The sequence below is a fragment of the Schistocerca piceifrons genome, chromosome 9 (genome assembly GCF_021461385.2).
Source record: "Schistocerca piceifrons isolate TAMUIC-IGC-003096 chromosome 9, iqSchPice1.1, whole genome shotgun sequence".
Taxonomy (NCBI): domain Eukaryota; kingdom Metazoa; phylum Arthropoda; class Insecta; order Orthoptera; family Acrididae; genus Schistocerca; species Schistocerca piceifrons.
Genome location: NC_060146.1, coordinates 155,368,842 through 155,393,353, shown reverse-complemented (window position 1 = coordinate 155,393,353; position 24,512 = coordinate 155,368,842). Strand labels below are relative to the sequence as shown.

The 24,512-nt window shown below is 42.4% G+C and overlaps 1 protein-coding gene across 1 annotated transcript in view; it reads right to left on the bottom strand.

Moving 5' to 3' along the window:
• The window catches only part of LOC124716784 (brachyurin-like), a 118,225-nt gene that overhangs the window by 43,169 nt on the left and 50,544 nt on the right, over window positions 1-24,512 (bottom strand). Inside the window, exons 3-4 of the mRNA XM_047243332.1 lie at window positions 15,218-15,387; window positions 9,694-9,792 (exon numbers count right to left, since the gene is read on the bottom strand). Coding sequence (XP_047099288.1) covers window positions 9,694-9,792; window positions 15,218-15,387 — 269 coding nt within the window. The remainder of the gene's footprint in view (window positions 1-9,693; window positions 9,793-15,217; window positions 15,388-24,512) is intronic.

Here is a 24,512-nt window from a genome sequence, read left to right as displayed (position 1 = left end):
AGGAGGTTGGGCGTGTCTGCCGGCCTTGCTCCACTGGCACAGAATGCATGCGAAGCTCCAAGCACGACAGTCGTGCTTGATACCGGGCCAGACAAAGTGCTCCATAACCAGCTTTGTTGTAGCATATGTCCCAGGGTGAGTTAAGCCATGCAAGGCGGTAAAGACCTTATGGCGAAGAGCATTGGGAAACAGGGGACGAAGTGGACCCGTAGAGGGGTCACAAAGGACAGGGATTGCCAATCCAGGTAGTATATGGGGCTGGACAGAGAGCGATGAACTGTTGTTTGCTCTTAGTTGCTGTATATCGTCATTGTCGGCTTGTAGTCGGGCCAGCTCCTTTAGATTCAGCGGTGCAGTTAGCACGCAGATGCAGGAAAGGTAGTCTGTCACAACATTCTCCGTGCCGTGGTTATAACATGCGTCGGAAGAGTACTGACAGATGTAGTCCATATGGTGGAAATGCCTGGGTGAAAGGTTTTTAGGCAGATTACGAATAGCATCCACGAGTGGCTTATGATTGGTATAGATCGTGAAGGGTCACCCCTCGAGGTCAAGGCTTAATCGCCTTGTCCACTGCAAGCAGCTCACGGTCAAACGCTGACTACTTGCACTGGCTCTTAGTCAGTTTCTCGGAAAGGAAGCAGAGGGGCTGGCTGGAGTCGGCAGTGTCCTGCTGTAAAACAGCGCCCGCAGCTGAATCACTGGCATCAGTCGTGATAGAGGCATGGCCCTCAGGGTCAGGGTGGGTGAGTGTGAGGGCTTTGGATAGGGCAGTTTTAAGGTTACCAAAAGCACTGAACATTGGTTGGGACCACTCCAACTTCCGTTTTCCAGTGGTGTTCTTGCCAGGGAGAGCATTGGTGAGGGCCATTTGGATGGAGGCAGATTGAGGTCTATGGCGGCGATAAAAGTTTGCCATACCCAGAAAACGACGGAGCTGAGCATAATACTCTGGGAGAGGAAGTTTATGTACAATTTCGACACAAGAATTCGTCGACTGCAGACCATCAGCAGAGACAGAATGGCTGAGGAAGGTAACAGATGTGGAACATAGTTGAGATTTATCATGGTTCACCACCATGCCATATGCAGCGAGGGCCAAACGGACGAAAGGGAGGTGAACTTGACGCTCCTCAGCAGGGGAATAAAATATAAGAATATCGTCTACGTAAGCATAAGCAAGAGGCAGATGAAGCAAAATGGAATCAATGAACCAGTACCATGTCTGCACAGCGTTTATCAGTCCATAAGGCCTGTAACAGTATTCAAATAGGCCAAATGGTGTGATGATGGCCATCTTCGGAATATCTGGTGGATGCCTAGAAATCTGGTGATGCGCTTTGGAAGAATCTAATATGAACAAAAAGGTAGATCCATGGATATGGATATAGATATGTGGTATGGGGTAGTTATCGATAATGGTGTGGGCGTTAAGGGACCTGTAGTCCCCACACATGCTTAAGGTGCCATCCTTTTTGGGAACAAGGTGAATAGGAGAAGACCAGTTGGTATCGGAGTGGCAGAAGACACCCAAAGCCGACAGATCCTTAATGATCTCCTTGACACACAGAAATTTGGAATCGTTAAATCGCCTGAGCTTATAACAAAAATGGTGGGCCATTGGTGGTGCGAATCTTATGGCAAGTGTCATTACTGATGGCCGATAATCGCATAGGGAAGTCGACATGAGGGCTCAAGAAGGTATCCACAGGCAACGTCGGTCCACTGACTTTGATGAACCGGGTGAAGCAGGCCAGGCGTCAGCTGTAGTCGGCGACAGAAGGTTCGATGCAGGAGTGAAGCGGCGTGAAGAATCTGGAGAGGTGTATGCAGGCGCATCTTGGAGATTCGTCTGCAGCAATACGAAAAAACCAGCAGGTGGTCTAATGCTTGACACTGGTGCAGGTTGGCGAGAATTCTCTCTAGAGGCATGTGCTGGGCCGCCTAGCTGCAGGGATGCCGTGTGTGTGACAATTCGGTGGAGGTAGGGGCGATGCAGAGTTCGTTGGTCTGGGAGCGCACTTACGAGAGATCAGAGAGTCGTGAGGTTATGCACTCGGCCAGAGAAGCACATGTGGAAAGTGAAACTAGGAGGCAGAGAGCGAAGTGGTGCTGAACTCAGGTGTGCATGGAACTGTACAGCCAGACATGTGACGGAGCATGGTGGCCTGCAGGTCTGGTGAAAGTTCAGGGCGAATGATGGCGTAAGCCTGATCCACCATATGTAATCGAACCTCGAAGGGTCAGTGACATGGGACAGGAGATGTAGTAGAAGATCTGAAGGAATTTTGATCATCCACAACGTCCAAAGAGCAGCATCAGGCAATGTGTGGTCGTTGTGTAAGCACATAGACACTGCCATAGCTGCGAAGTGGTGTGGCCATCATGATGCTTCTCATGTATAATGTGATTCATAGCCTCCGCCGGAGGGCGGGTAAGGCGCTCAATGGGCAGTGATTTGGCCACCGCATATTTGTGCTAGGCATGCAGTGAGAGGAGCAAGTCGCTAATGAGGTCCGTATGTGTGTGGAGATGGCTCACCAGGCAGACAAAACGGGCGCCGTCGTCGGAAATGCCATGGATGTAGAGGAGGTGGTCCACTAAGTTTTTGGGTTGCCTTTTTGCAATGGAGATAGCTTAGGGAACCTGCCTGGTAGCACATGTTCAGTCTGTACCGTCAGCTGGAGATTGGTGCGGTCAGAGCAGGACGCCTCCGACGCCGAAAGTGCGGTAGTGATGAACATTGCGTCGCCTAAGGTCTGGGTGGGGTGGTGGCCACATACCGCATACGATACGAAGGGAATGGAGGCAGCAGCGGGCGTATAAGACAGCAAGGTGTGTCCAGTCAGCAAACCTATTGAAGAACGCAACATGGGTGTAATGGCCAGTACTGTTGCAACAGTGGTCAGGGGGCGGCTGTGGCGGAACCATGTGGCGGTGGACCTGGGAACCGGCGTGGGTGGAACAGCCGGCGACATCACGAGGGGAAGGCGGTCGTGTAGCAACCACGCGCTGACGGTCGTGGAAACTGGAGCGATCGAGGCGACCGGTGTGTCAAAACAGCGTGCAGGGGGGAGGGGGTGGTGCTGCCACACTATGTAAATGAGAATGTGCTACCCCATGCATTGTAATGTTCGATTCACAGTCCTGGAATTTTGCTGGCATGCCAAGCCATCCTGAAGGTAACAATGTATATCAAGGATAGACTGAAATGACATGTGATGGCGGCCATTTTGATGGCGGCCATGTTGAACTGGGTAAGGTTAGGTGGCCGCCGGCATGGCCGACCGTAAATAACTGTTCACTTTTAACCAATTTCGAAGGCGGTACACCTGTCCACTCATGGTCACAATCGACAGAGTTAATGAGGCCCATTACACTTGCACCGAAGGTCACAGGTAGATGCATTGTGGCGTAAACAATGCAGCCTGGCACGCGATGTGAGTGAATGACGAAAACAAGCACAAATAATGTTGGATGAGACCTCTACGGTGTCAGGTTCACCACTGTAGTTATCACGGGAGATTAGTCGAGAGATAAGTCGCTCCGATATTAAATATACATTCATTGAACACTTGTAAATACGACAATTATGACTGTTACACATATCGCGAGCAGAAAGTTCACGCCAGACTCGCTATTCCAAAGGATCCCAAAGATAGGGCGCTCTGCGCCAGAGACGCCACAAGACCAGGTCCATCCATTATAAGTTCATATTTCCAGAAAGTAGATTAAATTTTAAAGTTTTTGATTTACAAACTTTTGCACTAGTAGTTTGTTTATGTAGAGTTTGTATACATTAAAGCCACAGTAGACTTTACGTTATATTGTGAATAAGTTAATTAACAGATTCTTCATCTGTGTGAGAGCTGAGTTGTTAATGTAAGCAAAAATTATTAACTTCCTACTTTAAGTCATGCATATGAAGCTTTAACCCGTAGGCCCAGTTTTTGCGACTTATGTGTAACCAACATAACGAAAATTCGTGCAGTGTAATGAGTGCTAATTGGTTTAATTCTATTTTTTAGCACAGAATGTCTGTTCCAATGAGTGATAATAGGCTACCAGGTCACAAATGTTGTGTCTGAAGCGAAGCCAGAAGACACAGGGAATTTGTGGAAATGTTTTAGCAAAGAGGATCAAGTTAATGTAGTAGTTGGACTGGGGAACAGCTTGGTTAAGAACAGTAACATTACAGCGATAGGCGTCACCTAGCTGAAATAGGAGTACCCTCTACACACACAAATGTGAGTTTTTTGGAGGTCCTACAGTAGTATAACCAGCCATGGGTTAACACTGCTGTGAGCCATATGAGTTAATGAGTTGAGCAAGCTGATGGTGACTGAAATGGAATCTCATATGACTGCAGTGCCAGTTGGTACAGGTGGGAGGTTGGGATATATTAGACACGGCCTATACCTGAATAGATAGGTCGGTGAACTTCATGCAGAAAATGCGCAGGGGGACACCGTCACACAAGGTAAGATCCGTGTTGTTACTTGGGTCAGAGACAGAACTTCTCTAATTTAGAATCTGGCCAGATTCAGGCACCCTGTTTTTAAAAAAGTTGGAATAACAGAAGAGCGCCACAAAATGCTTAGTAACGCACAGAAAAGTAATGTTAGCTTATTTCATCAAAATTCTAGAGGACTGAGTAATAAGGTAGAAGAAGTTCTTGTCTGTTTGGGAACTTTGAGAGCCCTGAAAAGACATACATCCAGTGCCTATCTGAGCACCACATAACCACAGGGTTAGATAAGTTACATGTAACGTATCATCTTATTCATGCACAACTAATATGGGAAGAGGAGCAGTTGTTCCACATATTAAGACAGAAGTCAAAGGCACAGTGGCAAGCAGATTTTTTTAGGATCAACACACAGAAGTGTGTGTTTGTAAATTAAAACTAAAGAAATTTCACTTTTAATTGTGACCATGTATAGTTTGGGAGATTATTAAATGTTTCTGAGTCTTTCCTAAAGGCCTCACTACTTGGGAGTATATGGTTGGCAACTACATAACCCCTTAGCTAAGTTTTACGTTACTTCCACACTTACATGTGTCAGGTTTCTTCCGTTTTCCTTCTTATCGGCCTCCCTTGGACAATTCTTATATTTCGACCCCAAAGATATTAAGTTCCGAGGTATGTGGGCGTCTTTCGTTTTCCTTTGTATTTCTAACGTCGGAGGCATCGGAGGAGATGGACAGGAGAAGGAAATTGTAGAGTCTTTTCTCAGAGAGGTAGCTACAAATAGCTTAGGACTCATATTGAGTGGCAGAATACCGCTGCACAACCATACACCTATGTTGAAACGTATGGGATACTACCATATTATTTTCCCCAGGAAACGTGGCTTGGCTTTACTTGTATAAGAATCCTCAATCGATTCTCCAGGAGGAGCTTAGACTGAGATCAATACAGAAATGAAGGAGGAGGAAAAAGAAAGGAAGGGAAAACGGAGAAGGAATATGGAAAGGAAGTTGAGGATTGGAACATGGAATAAGCTTACACAATGGTAGGCTGGCAAATGCCAAGCAGGAAATGATCAAGAATGGACTGGATGTATTAGGTATGTGTGAAATGACACAGGTGAGTAAGGAAGAATTAGAGAGTGGAGGGCACAAACTATTTTACTCAGGCAGGAACAAGACTGGCAACTATGGAGTGGTAGTTATGATAGGAATATAGCTGATAAGAAACATACTGAAAGTGGAGTGCATAGACGAAAGTTTGATGATGATGAGAGTAAGAGGTGACAAGAAAGACGTCGTATTAATGCAAATACATATGGCAATAAGTCAAAAAATGGTTCAAATGGCTCCGAGCACTATGGGACTTAACATCTGAGGTCATCAGTCCCCTAGAACTTAGAACTACTAAAACCTAACTAACCTAAGGACATCACACACATGCATGCCCGAGGCAGGATTCAAACCTGCGATCGTAGCGGTCTCGCGGTTCCAGACTGAAGCGCCTAGAACCACTCGGCCACACCGGTCGGTGGCAATAAGTCAAAACCCTGGTAAGAAAGTAAAGAACTATTGTGACAAGATTGAAGAAATTCTGCATAAAAAAAAACGCCACATAATGCTAATTGGGGATTTGAATGGAGTGGTAGGAGAGGAAAAAGTTGAGGGAGTGGTTGGAAGATTTGCACTCAGAAACAGGAACGATAGGAGTGAAAGCCTGGTTAATTTCTCCAGAGAAAATGCTCTTGTGATTGGAAACACACTGTTTGACTACATACAAGATAGCTAGGTTGAATGAAGACAGGTAACAAATAGATTGTATCATGATAAAGATTAGGAACAAAAATAGCATTAAAAATACCATAGCATACCCTTGAGGAGACACAGGTTTGGACCACAGCCTGGTAGTGGCATATTTGCGAATAAGATTGAAGAGAGTAAGAGGAAGAAAACCAGTGAGAAATTTGACCTAGAAAGACTAAAGGAAGAAGCCAAGTAAGCTGAGTTGGAAAACACGTTTATGTCAAAATGGGATAGAAGGTTCAAGGAAGAGAGCATAATGAAAAATAGATGGAACAAGGAAGGGAAGTTAATGATGGGAACATGGAATGTGCTCACACTATTGTAGGCTGGCAAGCTGGAAAATAGTAAACAGGAAATGATGAAGAATAGACTAGAGACGTGGGGCATGTGTGAAGTGAGATGGGGGAATAAGGGCTAACTGGATAGTGAACAGCACAAATTGTTTTACTAAGGCAGGAAGAAGAGTGGCAGTTATGATAGGAAAACGACTCATGAAACAAGTGTTGAAACTGGAGTCAGTGGATAAAAGAGTGATGATGATCCGATTAAGAGGTGACAACCCGACGCTTCACCGGTCATGCAGAATTTCGCTATTCGTCTGCGCCACATCATCGCCAGTGATGGCAGGAATGTGGAACATGTCATAACCTAAATCAAAATATCTGTAGGGATGTTTACATGTTGAATAAAGAGTGTGCACGCCGTAGTTTGTAACAATTTAGGTTTTTATCCATATAGTTCAGTAATTGTCACTCTGTACGTACAACAACAGAAGAAATGGTAAACAAGGTTCTTAAATTTACCATTTGCTCTTTCTGTGAATGGTCTCACTGACAAAGCACAATATATTCAGTTGTGCACATCTTGGCGGAACTACATCAATGATAAGTGTACTACATGATGGGAACTCCAAAGTTTTTCGGTGTGCTCATTGACGAGGATCTAAAATGGAAAAAAGCACATTTTTAAGTTCCTAAAACAACTTAGCCCAGCCACATTTGCACTTATAATTGTTGTAAGCATTGGGAGAGACAACTCAGTAATTTTGTATTTTGCATACTTTTATTCAATAACGTCATATGGAATAAGGTTTAGGGTCACTTATCTTTAATAGCGCAAGTGGTCGTTGTTCAGAAACATGCTGTAGGGATGAAACTTCCTGGCAGATTAAAACTGTGTGCCGGACCGAGACTCGAACTCGGGACCTTTGCCTTTCGCGGGCAAGTGCTCTACCGACTGAGCTACCCAAGCACGACTCACGCCCCGTCCTCAGAGCCTTACTTCTGCCAGTACCTCGTTTCCTACCTTCCAAACTTTACAGAAGCTCTCCTGCCATCGTGGAGGAGTACCTTGAAACTGAAGATATCAGGCGAATGGAGTGGCCTGCCTGTTCTCCGGATCTAAACCCCATCTAGCACGTCTGGAATGCTCTCAGTCGACGTATCGCTGCACGTCTTCAAACCCCTACGACACTTCAGTAGCTCCGACAGGCACTGGTGCAAGAATGGGAGGCTCTACCCCAGCAGCTGCTCGACCACCTGATCCAGAGTATGCCAACCCGTTGTGCGGCCTGTGTTCCTGTGTATGGTGATCATATCCCATATTGATGTCGGGATACGTGCACAGGAAACAGTGGCGTTTTGTAGCACAGAACACAACCACTTCTACACTCGCTCAGAGCTATACTTGCACGCCTGATGGAGCGAAGAAAACGGTAAGTACCGCTGGTACTTTAGACAAGCTTTTGAAATGTTGTAATTCCAAAAAATTGCTGAAGATTAGATGGGTAGGTTGGATTAATGAGGAGGGACGCAATAGAATAGGGAAGAAAAGGTATTTGTGACATAACTTGACTAAAAGGAGGGATCAGTGATAGCAAACATTCTGATGTGACAGAGAATTGTGGATCTGTGAATGAAAGAAATATTTAGGAGAGGCAAGTGTGTAAAACTTGTAGTGGGATACCATAACTTGATTACTGTAAGCGGATTCAAATGGGCATGGTTTGCAGCAGTTACGCAGCAATGGGTATGCTTCCACATGATACGATGGTTTGGAGAGCTCTATGAAACCATTATACGGAGTGGACTTGAACACAAAGCTAGTTTGTTTGTCTTGTAAACCCAGCGTAAATATATTTCTGTAAACAGTGATCAAAGCCGATTAAAGTGGTATTGTTTAGTATATTCCTCTAGTATGCTTAATTTGTCTCTGAATCTGCTTCTTAGCCGAAAATAATGTTATTTAGGCTGAATTTCATTCGCGACTGATGTTTATAGACACTGTGAACTCGAAATAAAAACGCCTCAGCTGGAAGTTACTGCCAAGCTCTCAAACGAACTGGATGTGTGTGCCTGTAGGTTTTCCAATATTTTCAGACTGATAATGTGTAAGGCATGTTGAGTTGTGATGCAAAAGTGATTATTTCGTTTACGAAATTCCCGTTACAAAAGTCTGGAGAGGGGAGTGAGTTCATGGTGTTTTTGATGGGAACCCACGTCCAGGACTCCAGTTCTACGACGGTTTCACTTCAGACGTGTAACGTGTCCACGTCTGATGAGAGAAAGGGAAACGTCCCAGACTTGCCTGTCCTGGTTTCCAGTGGGGTAGGCAGGATGAAGTATAGTGTACCGCATCAAACGGCCACCTGATGTGGGGTCGAACGCTAAGCTTAATTTATAAGACTCCTGTACAGACACCGGAAGATCAACTGGCATGTGTTCTGGCCACTGCACTAGACAACGAAAAGACACCAGTTGGGACGGAGGGTGAGTACCAGAACACGCTTCATAGGCACGATGCCTGTAACAATATTTGTGGTCTCCACATCTATCCGCGGCTGTAATGCATCGCTACTTTTCTGTACGTACAGTATGCCGGGCTCTTTTTTGTTCTGGAATAATGTAAACACATGATGTTCAAGTTCTAATAAAAATAAATATGTTTCAATGATAAATGGAGATTTCATTATGTTTCCTTTCGAATTGTTACCTAATAATTACACTGTGTCACACCTAATTCAGTTCCTCAAGCAGAAGTGGATGAGTTAAAGATCTGAATTGAAACCATCGTAGAACCGAAACGTTACGTTTCTTGACATAGGTTCCCAATGAAAGTATTGTTACTTCTCCCCTCTACGGTTCTTAGAAGGTTGTAATGGGTATTTACGAACATTTCGTATATCCGTGTGAAACTGGCCGTGCAACGCCACCGATCGAAATGTGTACTTCTTTCGTAGTGTGCAAATAGTCATTACGGAACTTATGGCATTTGCAGCTGCATTTCGTCGCGAAAATAATCAGAAATGCCCAACAATGCCATACTTTCCACGAAATGGCAAGGTACACAGGAGGTTTTCGAACGATCGAAACAAACATAATTCAGTACTGTATCATAAACTAAACTATGTCAGTAACTTACCACCCTCCCGTTTTCCCCAGCCTGTCATCAAGGCACGTTTTCCCACGAAGGTTGCATTGACCTCGCTGGGGGAAGGCAACGTCACCAGCTTGATGAAACCTTGAGGAAAAAATGTTAAATTATTTATGCCGACAATCCTTTATGTATTGATTCTGTAAATGCAAAAAGCAATACCATCTAACAAAGGATGTTGGATGAAATAATACATCTTTGCCGTCCTCATGTTATCTTGACAATAAGTCCTAATCACCAATACTATGAGGAGGTAATACAGGATGTTACCAGAATAATACAGGACGGACCTTGAGGTAGTCACCGACTATTCCACGAAAACGTACTTACAAGGAAACATTTTTGTTAAGTGATGAGTCTTTGGCCATGCTACAGCCCCCTATGTACCGCTCCCTGTCAGATCACACTTTCACCTACCATGCGATTACGCGCTTTTTTCCCTTCTCTTTCATGTCACTCTCCATCGTCTTAGTGGGGAAGGAACACAAATTAAGTCGAAGAGGTTCCATTGACACATAGTCAACACGGATTTACAAAACATCATTCTGGTGAAAGATAGTTCTTTACCGACATGAAGTGCTGAGTGCTATCGACAAGGGTTTTCAAATTGCTGCCGTATTTCTAGATTTCCCTATATCACAAGCGGCTTGTAATCAAACTGCGTGCTTATGGAATATCGTCTCAGTTATTCGACTGGGCCGTGATTTTCTGTCACAGAGATTACAGTTCGTAGTAATTGACGGAAAGTCATCGTGTAAAACGAAAGTGATTTCTGGCGTTTCCCAAGGTAGTGGAGCAGCCATCTTGCTTGCACAGGATGCTGTCATTTATCGTCTAGTAAAGTCACCAGAAGATCAAAACAAATTGCAAAACGATTTAGAAAAGATATCTGTATGGTGGGAAAATTGGCAAATGACGCTAAATAGTGAAAAGCGTGAGGACATCCACATGAGTGCTACAAGGAATCCGTTAAACTTTGGTAACACGACAAGTCAATCAAATCTAAAGGCTGCAAAATGAGCTCAGTGCCTAGGAATTACAATTATGAACTTTTTTTTTGAGATTATCTGGCTGCTTCTGCTTCTCGGATTTAGATATTTGCCTTGAAGTGACTTTTCTTCGGCATATCCCAGAGGACACGTGCGACTTATGGTATGTCACAGACGCGAAAACCATCGCCCCCCTTAAATTGGACAGAGCACGTAGAAAAGTTGGGGGGGGGGGGGATCGAACCAAAGACTGCGTTTCATTGGCAGAACACTTAGAAGATGCAACAGGTCTACTAGAGAGACTGCTTGCACAACGCTTGTACGTCCTCTTTTGAAGTACTGCTGCGCGATGTGGGATCGTTAGCGGATAGGATTAATGGAGTACAACGACAAAGTTCAAATAAGGGCAGAACGTTTTGTATTATCGAGAAATAGAGAAGAGAATGGTACGGACATGATACAGCGTTTGGGGCGGATATCATTAAAACAAAGTCGTTTCTCGTTGTGGTGGGATCTTCTCACGAAATTTCAGTTACCAACTTTCTCCTCCGACTGAAAAAAATATTTTGTTGTCGCCGACTTATATTGGGAGACACGATCATCATAATAAAAAAAACGAAATCAAAACACGCAATTCAAGTAGGGGAACCTAGGGTGGAACGGGTTACCGGGGCAGAATGAAGATCGACGTTTTTAGGTGTAAAGGAGATGCTGCCAGTTAGCTGCAACAATTTGAACTATATGACCTTGGTGCTCTTCAACTGCGGCATTCATGTTTTTTGTGTTGAGCGCTGAGGTGTGAAGTTTCTGTTGTGTGATATTTTGCCCCTGCCTTGGAATTCCAAATCATTTTTTAACTAAGGTAATGTATACACACATGTCTATTGAGGCAATTAAAACTCCTGTCGGTGTAGTTATTTCTGGCCTGCATGGATATTTAAAGGCTGTATCACTGGTGAAAACAGTTCTATACAGCTACAAGTAGTGAATAACTTTGCAGTTCATATGACTTCCTTGCTGTAGTGCAGAAAGTAAGTTTCCCATACTTGAACTAACATCCAGTTCACAAGAATCTTCTTAAAGATTGAGGGCGGGGGCGAAAGAACACCACCAGTGGGCATCCAAGACACAGTAATAGGTCACCTGGGCTGGTGGGGCACAACACCCGGTGGTACACTCCAGTGGCACCATAACCATGGAAACCATGTTAGGTGTTTCCTTCAGATTACTAACTGGGCGCCACATGGGTTGGAAGGGGAGGTAGTATCATGTGCCAGGTTTGACACTTTGGATGAACTAGACATCTTTGTTTGGTTTCACGTCGCCTCTCATCAGTGAAATATTAGAAAAGCTATCGTATTCTCATGAGAGGTCACTAGTTGTGGAATGGTCTGAGCTATCTGCTGACATACATCCAATCAAAAACGCTTAGGGTTCCAGGAGCCACCATGGTTTCACAGATTCAGAAAAATGTGCACGCCAGTAGATTCTTCCATGATTTACAGTCTGCAGATATGCACCTATGTTAGGTGCTACATTTATTCTAATGTCATCCGCACTTCACTCATTGCTGAAAAATCAGACAGTTTCTGTAAAAAGACCATAAAAATGAACTGAATAAATAAAGAACTGAAAGAAAAGCAACTATGTAGTATATTACACTGTGCAGTCACATTAATGTGAACACCTATCAGAATTCTGAATAACCACCTTTTGCAGTGTGGACCGCTATAAGACATGCGGGAAGATAGTCAGTGAAGTTCTGGACAGTTCTGATAGTGATGTGGAGCAACGGCAACTCCAGTGCTGTGGCCACTGCACGATGTTTCCCAGTTGAGGATCCATTGTGTGAACAGGTCAGTGTGGTACCATGGGTTCTCATTGAGTTTCGTATATGGTGTGGTTGACAGAGTAGTAAGCTCACCCTGCTGCTCTTTAAACCATGAACGTACACTGTCAGCTGTGTCGCATGCTGCATTGCCCTGCTGGTAGATGCCATCGCGTTGAGGAGAAAGGAAGTGCATGTAGGGGTGAACATGGCCCCCAAGGATAAATGCATACTTTAGTTGATTCATTTTGTCTTCCATAATGGCGAGATCACCCGCTGAACGCCAAGAAAACGCTCTGGAGACCATAAAACTCTCTCCTCTGATCTATACCCTTCCGCTGATTGTTGCAGGGAATTTACTTCCAGACGTTTCACGCTGTACAGCCTAACCGCCAACTGTCTGATGGAATATCAAACGAGTTTTATCTGAAAAGTCAGCTTGGGTGGATGAACCAGCCATCTGCTGTAGAGGCCCATAAACAGCAATGTTCCCTTACTGGTTATTGAGGAGATACTGCTGGTAGCCCCTTGGTTCACTACGAGTGTACCAGGCATTAATTCAGTCCCGTCTAGATTATGGGAGCCTGATTTACGGTTCGGCATCCCCTTCTGCATTGTGGTTGCTTGACCCCCATCCTTCACAGTGGGATCCGACTCGACATTGGAGCTTTCCACACAAGCCCTGTCAACAGCATACTTCTGGAGGCTGGTGTCCCTCCATTGCGGATCCAGCGCCATCACCTACTGGCTGCTTATGCTGCACATGTTTGTAGCTTGCCCGGGCATCCCAACTACCGTCTGCTGTTCCCCTACTCGGTCGTCTATCTTACAGAACGGCGGCCCCAGTGATGGTGTACATCGCGGTTCGCGTTCGGGCTCTTCTCTCTGGGCTTGAAGTTTTCCCTCTTCCGCCTCTTTTGCGGGCCCCCCGTGGTGTGTGCCCCGCCCATGCCTTCAGCTCGATTTGGCACAAGACCCTGAGGCCCTCCACCACCACTTTCTTTCAATCCTTGCCGCGTTTCAAGGCCCTGACGTGGTTTATACCGACAGTTCGATGGCTGCTGGTCGGGTCTGCTCTTACTCTAGGAGACCGTTCTGAACAACGCTCATTGCCGGCTGGTTCCAGTGTTTTCACTGCCGAGCTGGTACCAATCGAGCCTTAGAGTATATCCACTTCTGCACAGGTGAGTCCTTCGTTATCTGTAGTGACTCCCTGAGCGGCTTACAAGTTATCGACCAGTGTTTTCCTCGCCTGCTGATGGCAATCCAGGAGTCCCTCCATACTCTTGCCCGTTGCGGCCGCTCCGTGATCTTTGTGTGGACCCCAGGTCATTTAGGTATCCCGAGAAATGAATGGGTAGACATACTGGCCGGACAGGCTGTCAGTGCCCCGGCCTTGGAGATTGGTCTTTCGGAGAGTGACCTCAGCTCACTGTTGCGGCAAAAGGTACTTCGCACCTGGGGTGAAGAATGGCGCGCCCTTTCTTCACCCAACAAACTTCGGGCCATCAAGGAGGTTACCGGTATGTGGCGCTTCTCCTTGCGAGCCTCCTGCAAGGACTCAGTTGTTCTCTGCCGGCTACGCATTGGCCACACCTGGCTGACGCATGGTCATCTCTTGCGCCGTGAGGACTCACCTCTCTGTCGCTGTGGATCAGTGTTGACAGCCGACCACATCTTGTTGGCCTGTCCGCTTTTAACTGCGCTCAGGCAGTCGTTTGCACTGCCAGATACGCTCCCTGCTCTTTTATCAGATGACGCTGCAATGGCAGACTTAGCTTTGAGTTTTATTCGTACAGGGGACTTTTATCGCTCGATCTAAGTGTTTGTGTCCTTTTTGTGTTGAGTCTGGCCCTTGGCCTACGGTTTTAGATTATGGTCGTTAGTGTGTTTCTTGGTGGTTGGCTTTTCCTTTTTTGTTTTCATGGTCGGCCAACCACTGTCATATTCTGTGTGCTTTTAATTCCTATTGTCTGGTCTTTGTCTGTGCCTTTCTAGTTCTGTGTCGTCCCTTGTTACCTCCGTTATTTGTTTTTATTCCTTGTAGCATTTTGTGGCCGTGGAACAAGTGACTGATGGCCTATGTAATCTGGTCTCTTCAACCTCCCACAATCCAACCAACCCAACCATCTGGGTGGCCAGCTGCTCAACAGCTGCCCATCTGTTTGGCTATACACATCTTTCAGCTACCATTCATATATGGCGCATAGTGCATGACAGTTGCCTTACCACCAGTTCAGGATAGCGCCATTTTCCCATGTGCATTGTACTTTAACAATGGCGGCATTTCGAAAATGCTTCCACCCTTGTCCCAAAAACCAATAATCATGCCTTTCTGTATCAGACAAATCGCTCTATTTCCGCATTATGACATCTGCACTGTTTCTACGCTTCCCACCCCCATAAACACCCTTTACGTACCCTCCGCTGGCAATGCTGCCACCTGCCATCTGAGACTGGTCATTGCACTTTGACGTTGAACAGAGGTGGCGCTCACATTAATGTGACTGGACTGTGTAAAAAGAAACTGTAAGTTTCAGACTGCACACACTGCTTTGCCAGACTGCTGCACATGACTTTCACTCAACCACCACACTCTATCTCACACTCTTTATCAGTTTATTTATATATCTATCTGTACGTCTGTAGCTCTCTGTATGAAGCAAGAGCGCCATTCTACTTTTACACTACTCACTACTGAGAGGCGCCTTCTCAGGCAGGAATATAACAGACACGTCGTGACTGTAATAGGTCACCGTATTGTAGTCTGGGTGGGTCACTGCCCAGTTGGCGACCACGGTCCAAGATGTGGTCTCGTTCTTAGTGCGATGAATTCCTCCCAAGCGGATGGTGAACTTCTCATAGCTGCAAGAATAAAACTATTTTCAGTTGCAAAGGAGACAAGCGATGCTAATAATTTTAATATATAGCTGATGGTAATCAATGCCACAGACATTCCACAGTCGGTGAAAATTCTACTACTAACTGTCAACCTCTGTTATGTCCATTTTTGTATATCTAAAGACATACACAAACACAATATAATATCAGCGAAGTTAATTAAACAGTGTCCTTCTGAGATTAGTAAAGCAATAAGTTATTTGTGTAATCAGTTATTCATCTGCGGAATATTTCAGAAACTGTTTGAATGTGCTGAAGTTAAGTCAGTTCGAAAGGAAATTAAACGAACTGTGGGAATGACAGACGGTTATACAATGAAGGCTTTCACCACCGAATGTTTCAGCTACCGAGAATTCTTCCGGGTTGTATGGCCGCGGTCCATGGAAGCCTTCTATCCCTGACGTTTCATCCAAAGTTACGTTGGACATCTTCGGAGCTGCTCCTGGTTGTGCTGAGTCTTGTCGACTGACGAGTCGGACGTCGAAGAGCGGCCTAAATACCGTGGAAAGTCGGAGTGGTCTGGACTTCACGTAATAGCAGAGATGAACCTTGTCAAGGATAAAATATAACTATCGATCATAGTACGTTAAAGATTAAAACTTCTCATCGATTCTGTGGCGCCACTATCCATAAATCGCTGAGTTTCATAGCTGCTTCTTTTCTGTTAAAATTATCACCAAGTTTATATATTTCTATGGTTTCTCTATACAGCCATGGATAATAGTTCGTCTTAGTATATAATACTTCAGTTGCTATTTTGTCTAAAACTGACATGGTGAGACTGTGGCTGTGTACAATTAATGTAGGTTAATTCTTACAAAGAAGAAGACAGCAACCAGCCACTATTAATACTGTTGTTTATTTAGGTAAATAGCGCCGTTACCGGTTTCGAACTGGCAACTTCATCATCAGACGGCTGTTCACATGATTTGCAAAATACACTTTACATTATCGTCCGTTATCGATTTTTATTCTTTCACTGTGGCGAAGTATTTTTGGTGTGTTGTTGCTGTCGAAAATTCCGCGCGATTTTGTTGCGAAGTTGCAGGATTGTATTTTTCGAATATTCCAAAATATATCAAGCATTTATGTAATTTGTACATCAGCATACTGTGCAAAGCATCACACACACACACACACACACACACACACCAAAAAGAATTTGCCACATGAGAAGTTATCACAAAGATTGCACAAGAGAACTTCTCTTTCACAAGAGAACTAAATAACAATGACCAAGTAGCCGAAGTCAAGGATGAAACTGATAGATTGAAATGCACTTAAGAAGCAGCTAAATGCTCTAGTGGATGTAGTTGGCTCTGAAATTGTAAATATAGAATCAGCTAATGCTATTAGATAAAATAAAAGTATGAATAGTTTGGAAATAGATAATTCTGAAGGATAATTAAATATTGACATCAGAAATAACTCAAACCAAACAGAATCCGGAACATAAACTGCAACTTTAGTGCAGACAAATAATCAGATTTCTGTTATCAGTACTAAAGTGGAGGATGTAGAAAGAATAGTAACCAGTAATGTAGGTGAATACGAAAGCAATGTGTCAAACATTATATAGAAGCTTGTTGAATTACAAGAAAATCTCCCTACAAAACGTTTTGTTAGTAAATGTAGTGGTATTTGGCCTAATGCACCTTCAATAAAATTTCCTAAAGAGGGTAAATAACGTGCTGTCAACTTTTGTACAAGACTTTTGTGACAAAGCTGTTTCTTAAACGACTGATGTGTTTAAATTTGAAAGATACGTTTTTGAAGGGTAAGCAATTTTGTAACTGAATCATAATGTCTGTTCACATACGTTTTATGCTGTAAGGTATTTGAAAAATGTGCTCCAAACAGATTTTTGTTAGAATCAAAAGCGAGTTTTTGAGTGGGTTTAACTTTAGAGAGGGAAAGGAGAGTACAAAAGAACGTTTCTAGATAAGCTCAAGTACTGTAATATAAATGAGACAGCGCTCAAATGGTTTAAATCATATCTAACTGGAAGAGTGCAGAAAGTTGAAATAAGCTGTTTACATAATATGCATAAAAAGCTGGTGATTTCTCAAACTGGGGAACAATCAAGAATGGGGTTCAGTCTTGGGTCCTCTGCTGTTCCTAATTTATATTAATGACTTGCAATTCTATATTCACAAAGATGCAAAGCTGGTACTTTTTGCCAATGATACTGTAAATGATGTTTTTCAGAAAATCATTAGGTGGTTCTCTGCAAATGGACTCTCATTAAACTTTGACAAAACACAGTATAAAGAGTTCCACACAGTAAATGGAATGACACCATTAATAAATATAGACTTCGATCAGAAATCGGTAGCTAAGGTAGAATATTCAAAATTTCTAGGTGTATGCTTTGATAAGGGGTTGAACTGGAAAAAACACCCTGAATATCTGCTGAAACGTTTGAGTTCAGCTACTTATGCTATTAGGGTCATTGCAAATTTTGGTGATATACATGTCAGTAAATTAGCTTACCACGCCTATTTTCATTCTCTGCTTTCGTATGGCATCATATTCTGGGGTAATTCATCATTAAAAGAGTGTTCATTGCACAAAAGCGTAAGAATAATTGCTGGAGGCCGGCTGCGGTGGCCGAGCGGATCTAGGCGCTTCAGTCAGGAACCACGCGTCTGCTACGGTCGCAGGTTCGAGTCCTGCCTCGGGCTTGGATGTGTGTAATGTCCTCAGGTTAGTTAGGTTTAAGTAGTTCTAAGTTCTACGGGACTGATGACCACAGATGTTAAGTCCCATAGAGCTCAGAGCCATTGGAACCATTTGAACCATAATTGCTGGAGCTCATCCAATATCATCCTACAGACACTTAATGAAAGAGCTAGGGATCTTCACTGTAGCCTCACAATATATATATATATATATATATATATATATTCACTTATGAAATTTGTTATTAACAATCCAAACGAATTCAAAAGTAATAGCAATGTACCTGGCTACAACACTAGGAGAAAGGATGATCTTCACTATTCAAGGTTAAATTTAACTTTGGCTCAGAAGGAGGTAAATTATGCTGCCACAAAAGTCTTTGGTCACATACCTAATAGTATCAAAAGTCTGACAGACAGCCATACAGAATTTAAAAGGAAATTAAAGGAATTTCTGAACAGAAACTCCTTCTACTCATTAGATGAATTTTTGGATATAGTAAGTGGGTAATTTCCCCACCCCCACCCAAAAAAGTTAAGTGTCATATAATATTTTGTGTAATGTAATATCTTGTATTGACACCTTTTATTAACTGACACATTCCACTTCATTACAAAGTGTCGTATTCATGATCTATGGAACAAGTACTAATATATTCTAATCTAATCTCTGTTTGAGAAACAGCTTAGAAGAGTAACACATTTGGTTAGAGCTTTGGCGGGCTGACTCAGATGCCCTAAAAACAAGATTTCCACAAAAAGCGCAATAGGCACAGTTTATGTAACAGAAGCCTCAACTGAATGGTTTCTCAAGTATGTTTACAAGCCAGACAGTCTTAGAGAAAAATGAGAGACAGAAATTTTATTGTGGTGCAGTTGATGGTTATGGACATTGGGATGGGATCGAAATTGTAATGAGAAAATTCGTGAAAAAAAGGAGGATATTGCAGGAATGATTGACAGGGATTGTGAAATCATAAGAGATTGCCAATGAAATGAGAGAAATAGAACTGGAAACAGAGAACTTTAAGATAAAATTTTTGAAATTCCAATACCTTTAAGATAAACGTATACTTATGATCGTTCCATTGTAAGCTTGTCAGTTTGGAGCAAGAAATATGAGCCTAAATATGGCCAGTAATTACATGATCAGAGTATAAGGGAGGATAAGTTCAGACTCCTATGTACAGAAAAAATGGGAGCCTGTGAACAGTATAAACTATATTCTGATAGGGAGTTCAGGAAAGCAATGCCTCTCAACACAACAGACAACAGAAATCCTAAAAACACATGTAATTAAGAGTAAGTGTGGGGTGATGAGTTGCTCCCAAATGCCTATAGTTTGTTAGGCATTGAAATTTCAAAGGAGGAAGAAATGACGAAAAATAATTATAATAATTGTGGTACAAATAATAATTACTGAGGAAGCACGACTAAAACGTAATCTCGCAATTTCCAATGTTGTAATTGGTGAATTTGATAATCAAGTACAGGTAGTGAAGACATTTTACCTTTTAATTGTAATACGAGTGATGATGAAATTAAGATGAATATGATGACAGATGTGATGTAAATTATGATGAAGAAATTGATAGAATGATTAAAATCGAATTTACAGATAAAGCAGTGGAAGTTGACGATGTAGACATTCATATCCAAATTGTAGGAACAGTCAAGTTGCTAGTATACAGCTCCATTAGAATCAAATTTTTGGTACTCAGTAGGTCATTAATCTGTTATGGAAATACCAAAGAGTGTGAGGTAATGAAAGTTCGAAGTTTTTTTTGAAAATATTGTAGGGACAACAACACAAACAGAAAAATCAAGACCAATGTAAAACAAATTGGTGAGATGATGTATCCAAACTGTTGAGAAGAAATGAATAATAGACTGGATAATGAAGGGAATCCACAACTGGTAAACATTCTTCCAATGAAAACTGTGGAGAACAGGGAAACCTGGCATGACTGTTAGTGCATTACAAGCAGAAAAGAAGGCAGCACTGAAAAAGATAGGGCACAAAATGGGTTTCAGTGAAACTGAAGATAATCTCTTTTATAATGAGAATGATAAAAATCAATGTGACACTCAGGGAGCTCCCTATATTTCCATTCAGACAGAAAACTGGGAGACTAATTGTTTCATACATCCTAGAAGTCTCTAAAACTTCAGAACCAGGAAGTGGCAACATGAAACACAGTCCAGATTTCATGGCAGTGACTGGAATGGCTGTTAAGGTACGTACATTGGTGTGAGATATGCTACAGTTGTGAAAGAAATAAAATATTACTTTTGTCAACTGACATTGGGAAGATAAAATTTGTGCAAGAATGTCTAGTTGTACCAGATTTCAGTTAAAAAACCATATTACATTTGGACAAAATTGTAAGAATGGGAATGGAATTTGACTCGCCAATAACGAATTAATATTTACTGACCCAAAAAACAAAATTTATTGAAAGAGACAATTTTTCCGATTTATGTAAACAGAAGCATCCAAATTAGGTAGCAGGAAACATATGACACAAATCTGCACAAGAACAATTAATTTTCTACCAGTTTCGGCCTATCGTCTGGTTCTAATGTCAATGTTAAGAAGACAAAACTGGCTTCAAAACCTTAAAATACAAAGCGTCATGTAGACAATGACAAGATAAAATCAATATTCATACCAAGTAGCCAATGAAAATTACATGCCACTCAAGTAGAAACATAAAACCACATTAATTATGAAGGCCTAGAACAATAGCAAAGTATATAAGGATTGCCTTGAATCACCACTTATCGTAATACACAGCAAGAAGTAACTGAACATTTTTTTAAGACTTAACCTGAGTAACTAAAGTATTGTAATGTAAAATATAAAATCACAAAGATGTCTGATCAATATGTGCTGTAGTACGCTAGGATAATGTTAAGATTTTTTTATATTTTATTTCCTATGGCACCAAGGGTACATTACAGAGATTGAACAGCAGCAGGGTTAAAGATAATACAATATACATAAAGTACAGATAAAATAAATTAATATAATTCCTGATTAGGGAAATCTTATGTTAAGTTGATGAGACAATATTATCCATGTGAATGGAGTACATTTAAAAACAGTTGCATGAATTATACAGTAAAGAAAAATGCTAATTTTAATAAGTAGAATAGGTATTTTAAGTTTACGATAGTAAAAGACAGGAAAGTTCTTTAACTATTTTCAAACTGTTGGTTGTAGGTTGATATCTAAAGTTCCACCCAGAAGACTGCATCCTGAGAGATGTAATGTATGCTGGACAGAGCTTCAGCGTATTTTCATGGAGGAGATTCCATGTCTATGAGGTGCATCGTTTGTCGCTAGTGTCCACTGTCACTCTTGGTACTTTCACCGGTTTCACACTTGTGCTTAAAGTCCTGCCATACTCTGTGCTTGGTGCATATACGATTTAGGGTATTCAACAACTTCCTATGTTGTTGGAAACCTGGAGGGGCTCGTGTAAGAAGATTGGCACTGAGACCTTCAGAGCCAGGATTGGCTGCAAACCACTTACCCCACCATGCTGGAATCCTTCAGAAGTGAATCTCTTGCCAGGAGAGTTTCCCAGACTTAAGTTATTGCCTTTGAGTGACGTCACAGTACTGATGTAGTGACAGCTCGCAATTTCTCTAAAATTTCTCCCACTCCTTTTCCAATGGAGCTTGATTTTGTATCTTCCATTGTTCGATCAGATTGCCGTTCCGTGGGTGTTGTGCCATATATCTTCTTATAGCCACATTCAGCTTTGTATCAACCATGTCTGTATGAGTATTATTCAGCCATACTGGGCAGCAATATCCACCAACAAAATGCACATTGAGAGGGCAGTTGTTTTCAGAACTGATACCTGAGTTCCCCAACTTTTTTCACAGAGTTTGTGCAATATGTTGTATCTGGTTCTCAATTTTGAGACTGTTTCAGTTAGGTACGTTCTATATGTCAGAGGGCAATCCAGAGTCACGTCAAGATATTTTGGAGATGGGTTATATGACAAGAACTGATTTCTGAATGCACTTTTCAGTTTATGGCCAGCATCCCGGTTATTCAGATGGAAGATGAAAGAATCACTTTCGTTTTCGTTTGCTTTGAGTCGCGATACATCAAAAAATCTCATCCAGAATTCTCAAATCCTGAGTGAGAGTCTTTTCTGAAATTGTAAAATCATTAGACTGTTACGTCATCAACATAGATAAACGTTCTCGCACTCTTTTCTGGTAGGATGCAACATTAAATTTGAAGTCCTTGTGGTAGTTTGTAATTTAAATTGTTCACCTTACTTACTTGACCATTTAGGTGAACTTGTAATTTCCTGAATGAGATTTTCACTCTGCAGCGGAGTGTGCGCTGATATGAAACTTCCTGGCAGATTAAAACTATGTGCCTGACCGAGACTCGAACTCTGGACCTTTGCCTTTCGCGGGTACTGGCAGAAGTAAAGCTGTGAGTACCGGGCGTGAGTCGTGCTTCGGTAGCTCAGTTAGTAGAGCACTTGCCCGCGAAAGGCAAAGGTCCCGAGTTCGAGTCTCGGTCGGGCACACAGTTTTAATCTGCCAGGGTTTCATATCAGCGCACACTCCGCTGCAGAGTGAAAATCTCATTCTGGAAACATCCCCCAGGCTGTGGCTAAGCCATGTCTTCGCAATATCCTTTATTTCAGGAGTGCTAGTTCTGCAAGGTTCGCAGGAGAGCTTCTGTAAAATTTGGAAGGTAGGGGACGAGGTACTGGCAGAAGTAAAGCTGTGAGTACCGGGCGTGAGTCGTGCTTCGGTAGCTCAGTTAGTAGAGCACTTGCCCGCAAAAGGCAAAGGTCTCGAGTTCGAGTCTCGGTCGGGCACACAGTTTTAATCTGCCAGGAAGTTTCATATCAGCGCACACTCCGCTGCAGAGTGAAAATCTCATTCTGGAAACATCCCCCAGGCTGTGGCTAAGCCATGTCTCCGCAATATCCTTTCTTTCAGGTGTGCTAGTTCTGCAAGGTTCGCAGGAGAGCTTCTGTAAAGTTTGGACGGTAGGAGACGAAGTACTGGCAGAAGTAAAGCTGTGAGTACCGAGCGTGAGTCGTGCTTCGGTAGCTCAGTTGGTAGAGCACTTGCCCGCAAAAGGCAAAGGTCCCGAGTTCGAGTCTCGGTCAGGCACACAGTTTTAATCTGCCAGGAAGTTTTGTAATTTCCTGTTGGACCGGAGGTTATTCAGTAGCTGTACAACTCTTTTACACTGAATTGTTCTGAAGAACCTTAGAAGCATACCTTTCTCCACACTTTATGATATGCCGATGTTAAGTCAATAAACAGGGCTATTGTTTTGTTCTGATCTTTGATTCCATTCTCTATGTAAGCGGACTATGCTTGCACTTGATCACTACAAATGCGGTCTGGTCTCAAGTCAGCTTTTTCTAAAGGAATATTTTTCAAGATATTTGGTGCTATCCTACTGTAGAGTACTCTCGCCTGCAGTTTATGGCAGGCATTTTAGAACAGCAATAAGTCTATAACCTTCGCGATTGTTAACCAGATTTAGACAGTTTCAGGATGGCTCCACCTTGAGCAGCATCTTTAACGAACACACAGTATATGCTCTTTTTCTAGGTTTCAAGATGTCTAAGGCTCAAAAAACTTCGTCTGTAGCGATTTTTTGTGCAAATTCGAAAGGCTGTGCTTGAGACAGTTTAGACTCTAGTTCATTTGTCATTCCTTTGATTTGCTATTTTTGTTGTTGTTTCTTGGCGTTCTCGTTAGATTGACACTCCTAGTTGCTATTTTGTTAGGATTTACTTCGTCTGGTAAAGAATTATAACTATAATAGCAACAGTTAGAGCAATGTTGTAACATATGTACCAAAGCAGAATAATAACATTGTAAATTAATCACAGCTGTGTGTGTGTGTGTGTGTGTGTGTGTGTGTGTGTGTGTGTGTGTGTGTGTGTGTGTGTACCGTTTTACAGTGCATTATCTGTCTAATAGAAAACTGAGTGACAATAAGGGAAACTCTCACAAATGACATTGAAATATAATTCAAGCAAACATGTCAATAGTATTATTATACATAATTTTTACTACAATATATCATACAATACCGTCTATCACATGTTCCAAAACACAAGGTATGACAAGCAAAGAATACCTATCTGAATAAATGACTAAAATTTAGAGCCAAAGATTTCACTAATAAGCTTCATGATCACAGATACCATACAAACTAAGCAGAATTAAAGCACACAGTGGAAAAAACTCAATGACTACTGAAGAAAGCTGTAAGTGCAAGTATTTTGCATTTATTGTGAAACTTAAAATAATTTATCACGTAATATCAAATCTTACAGCTAACAGGAGTAATAGGGAAATATATTTCCCAGAAGGTCAGTACACAATATCAAAAAGCGTCAC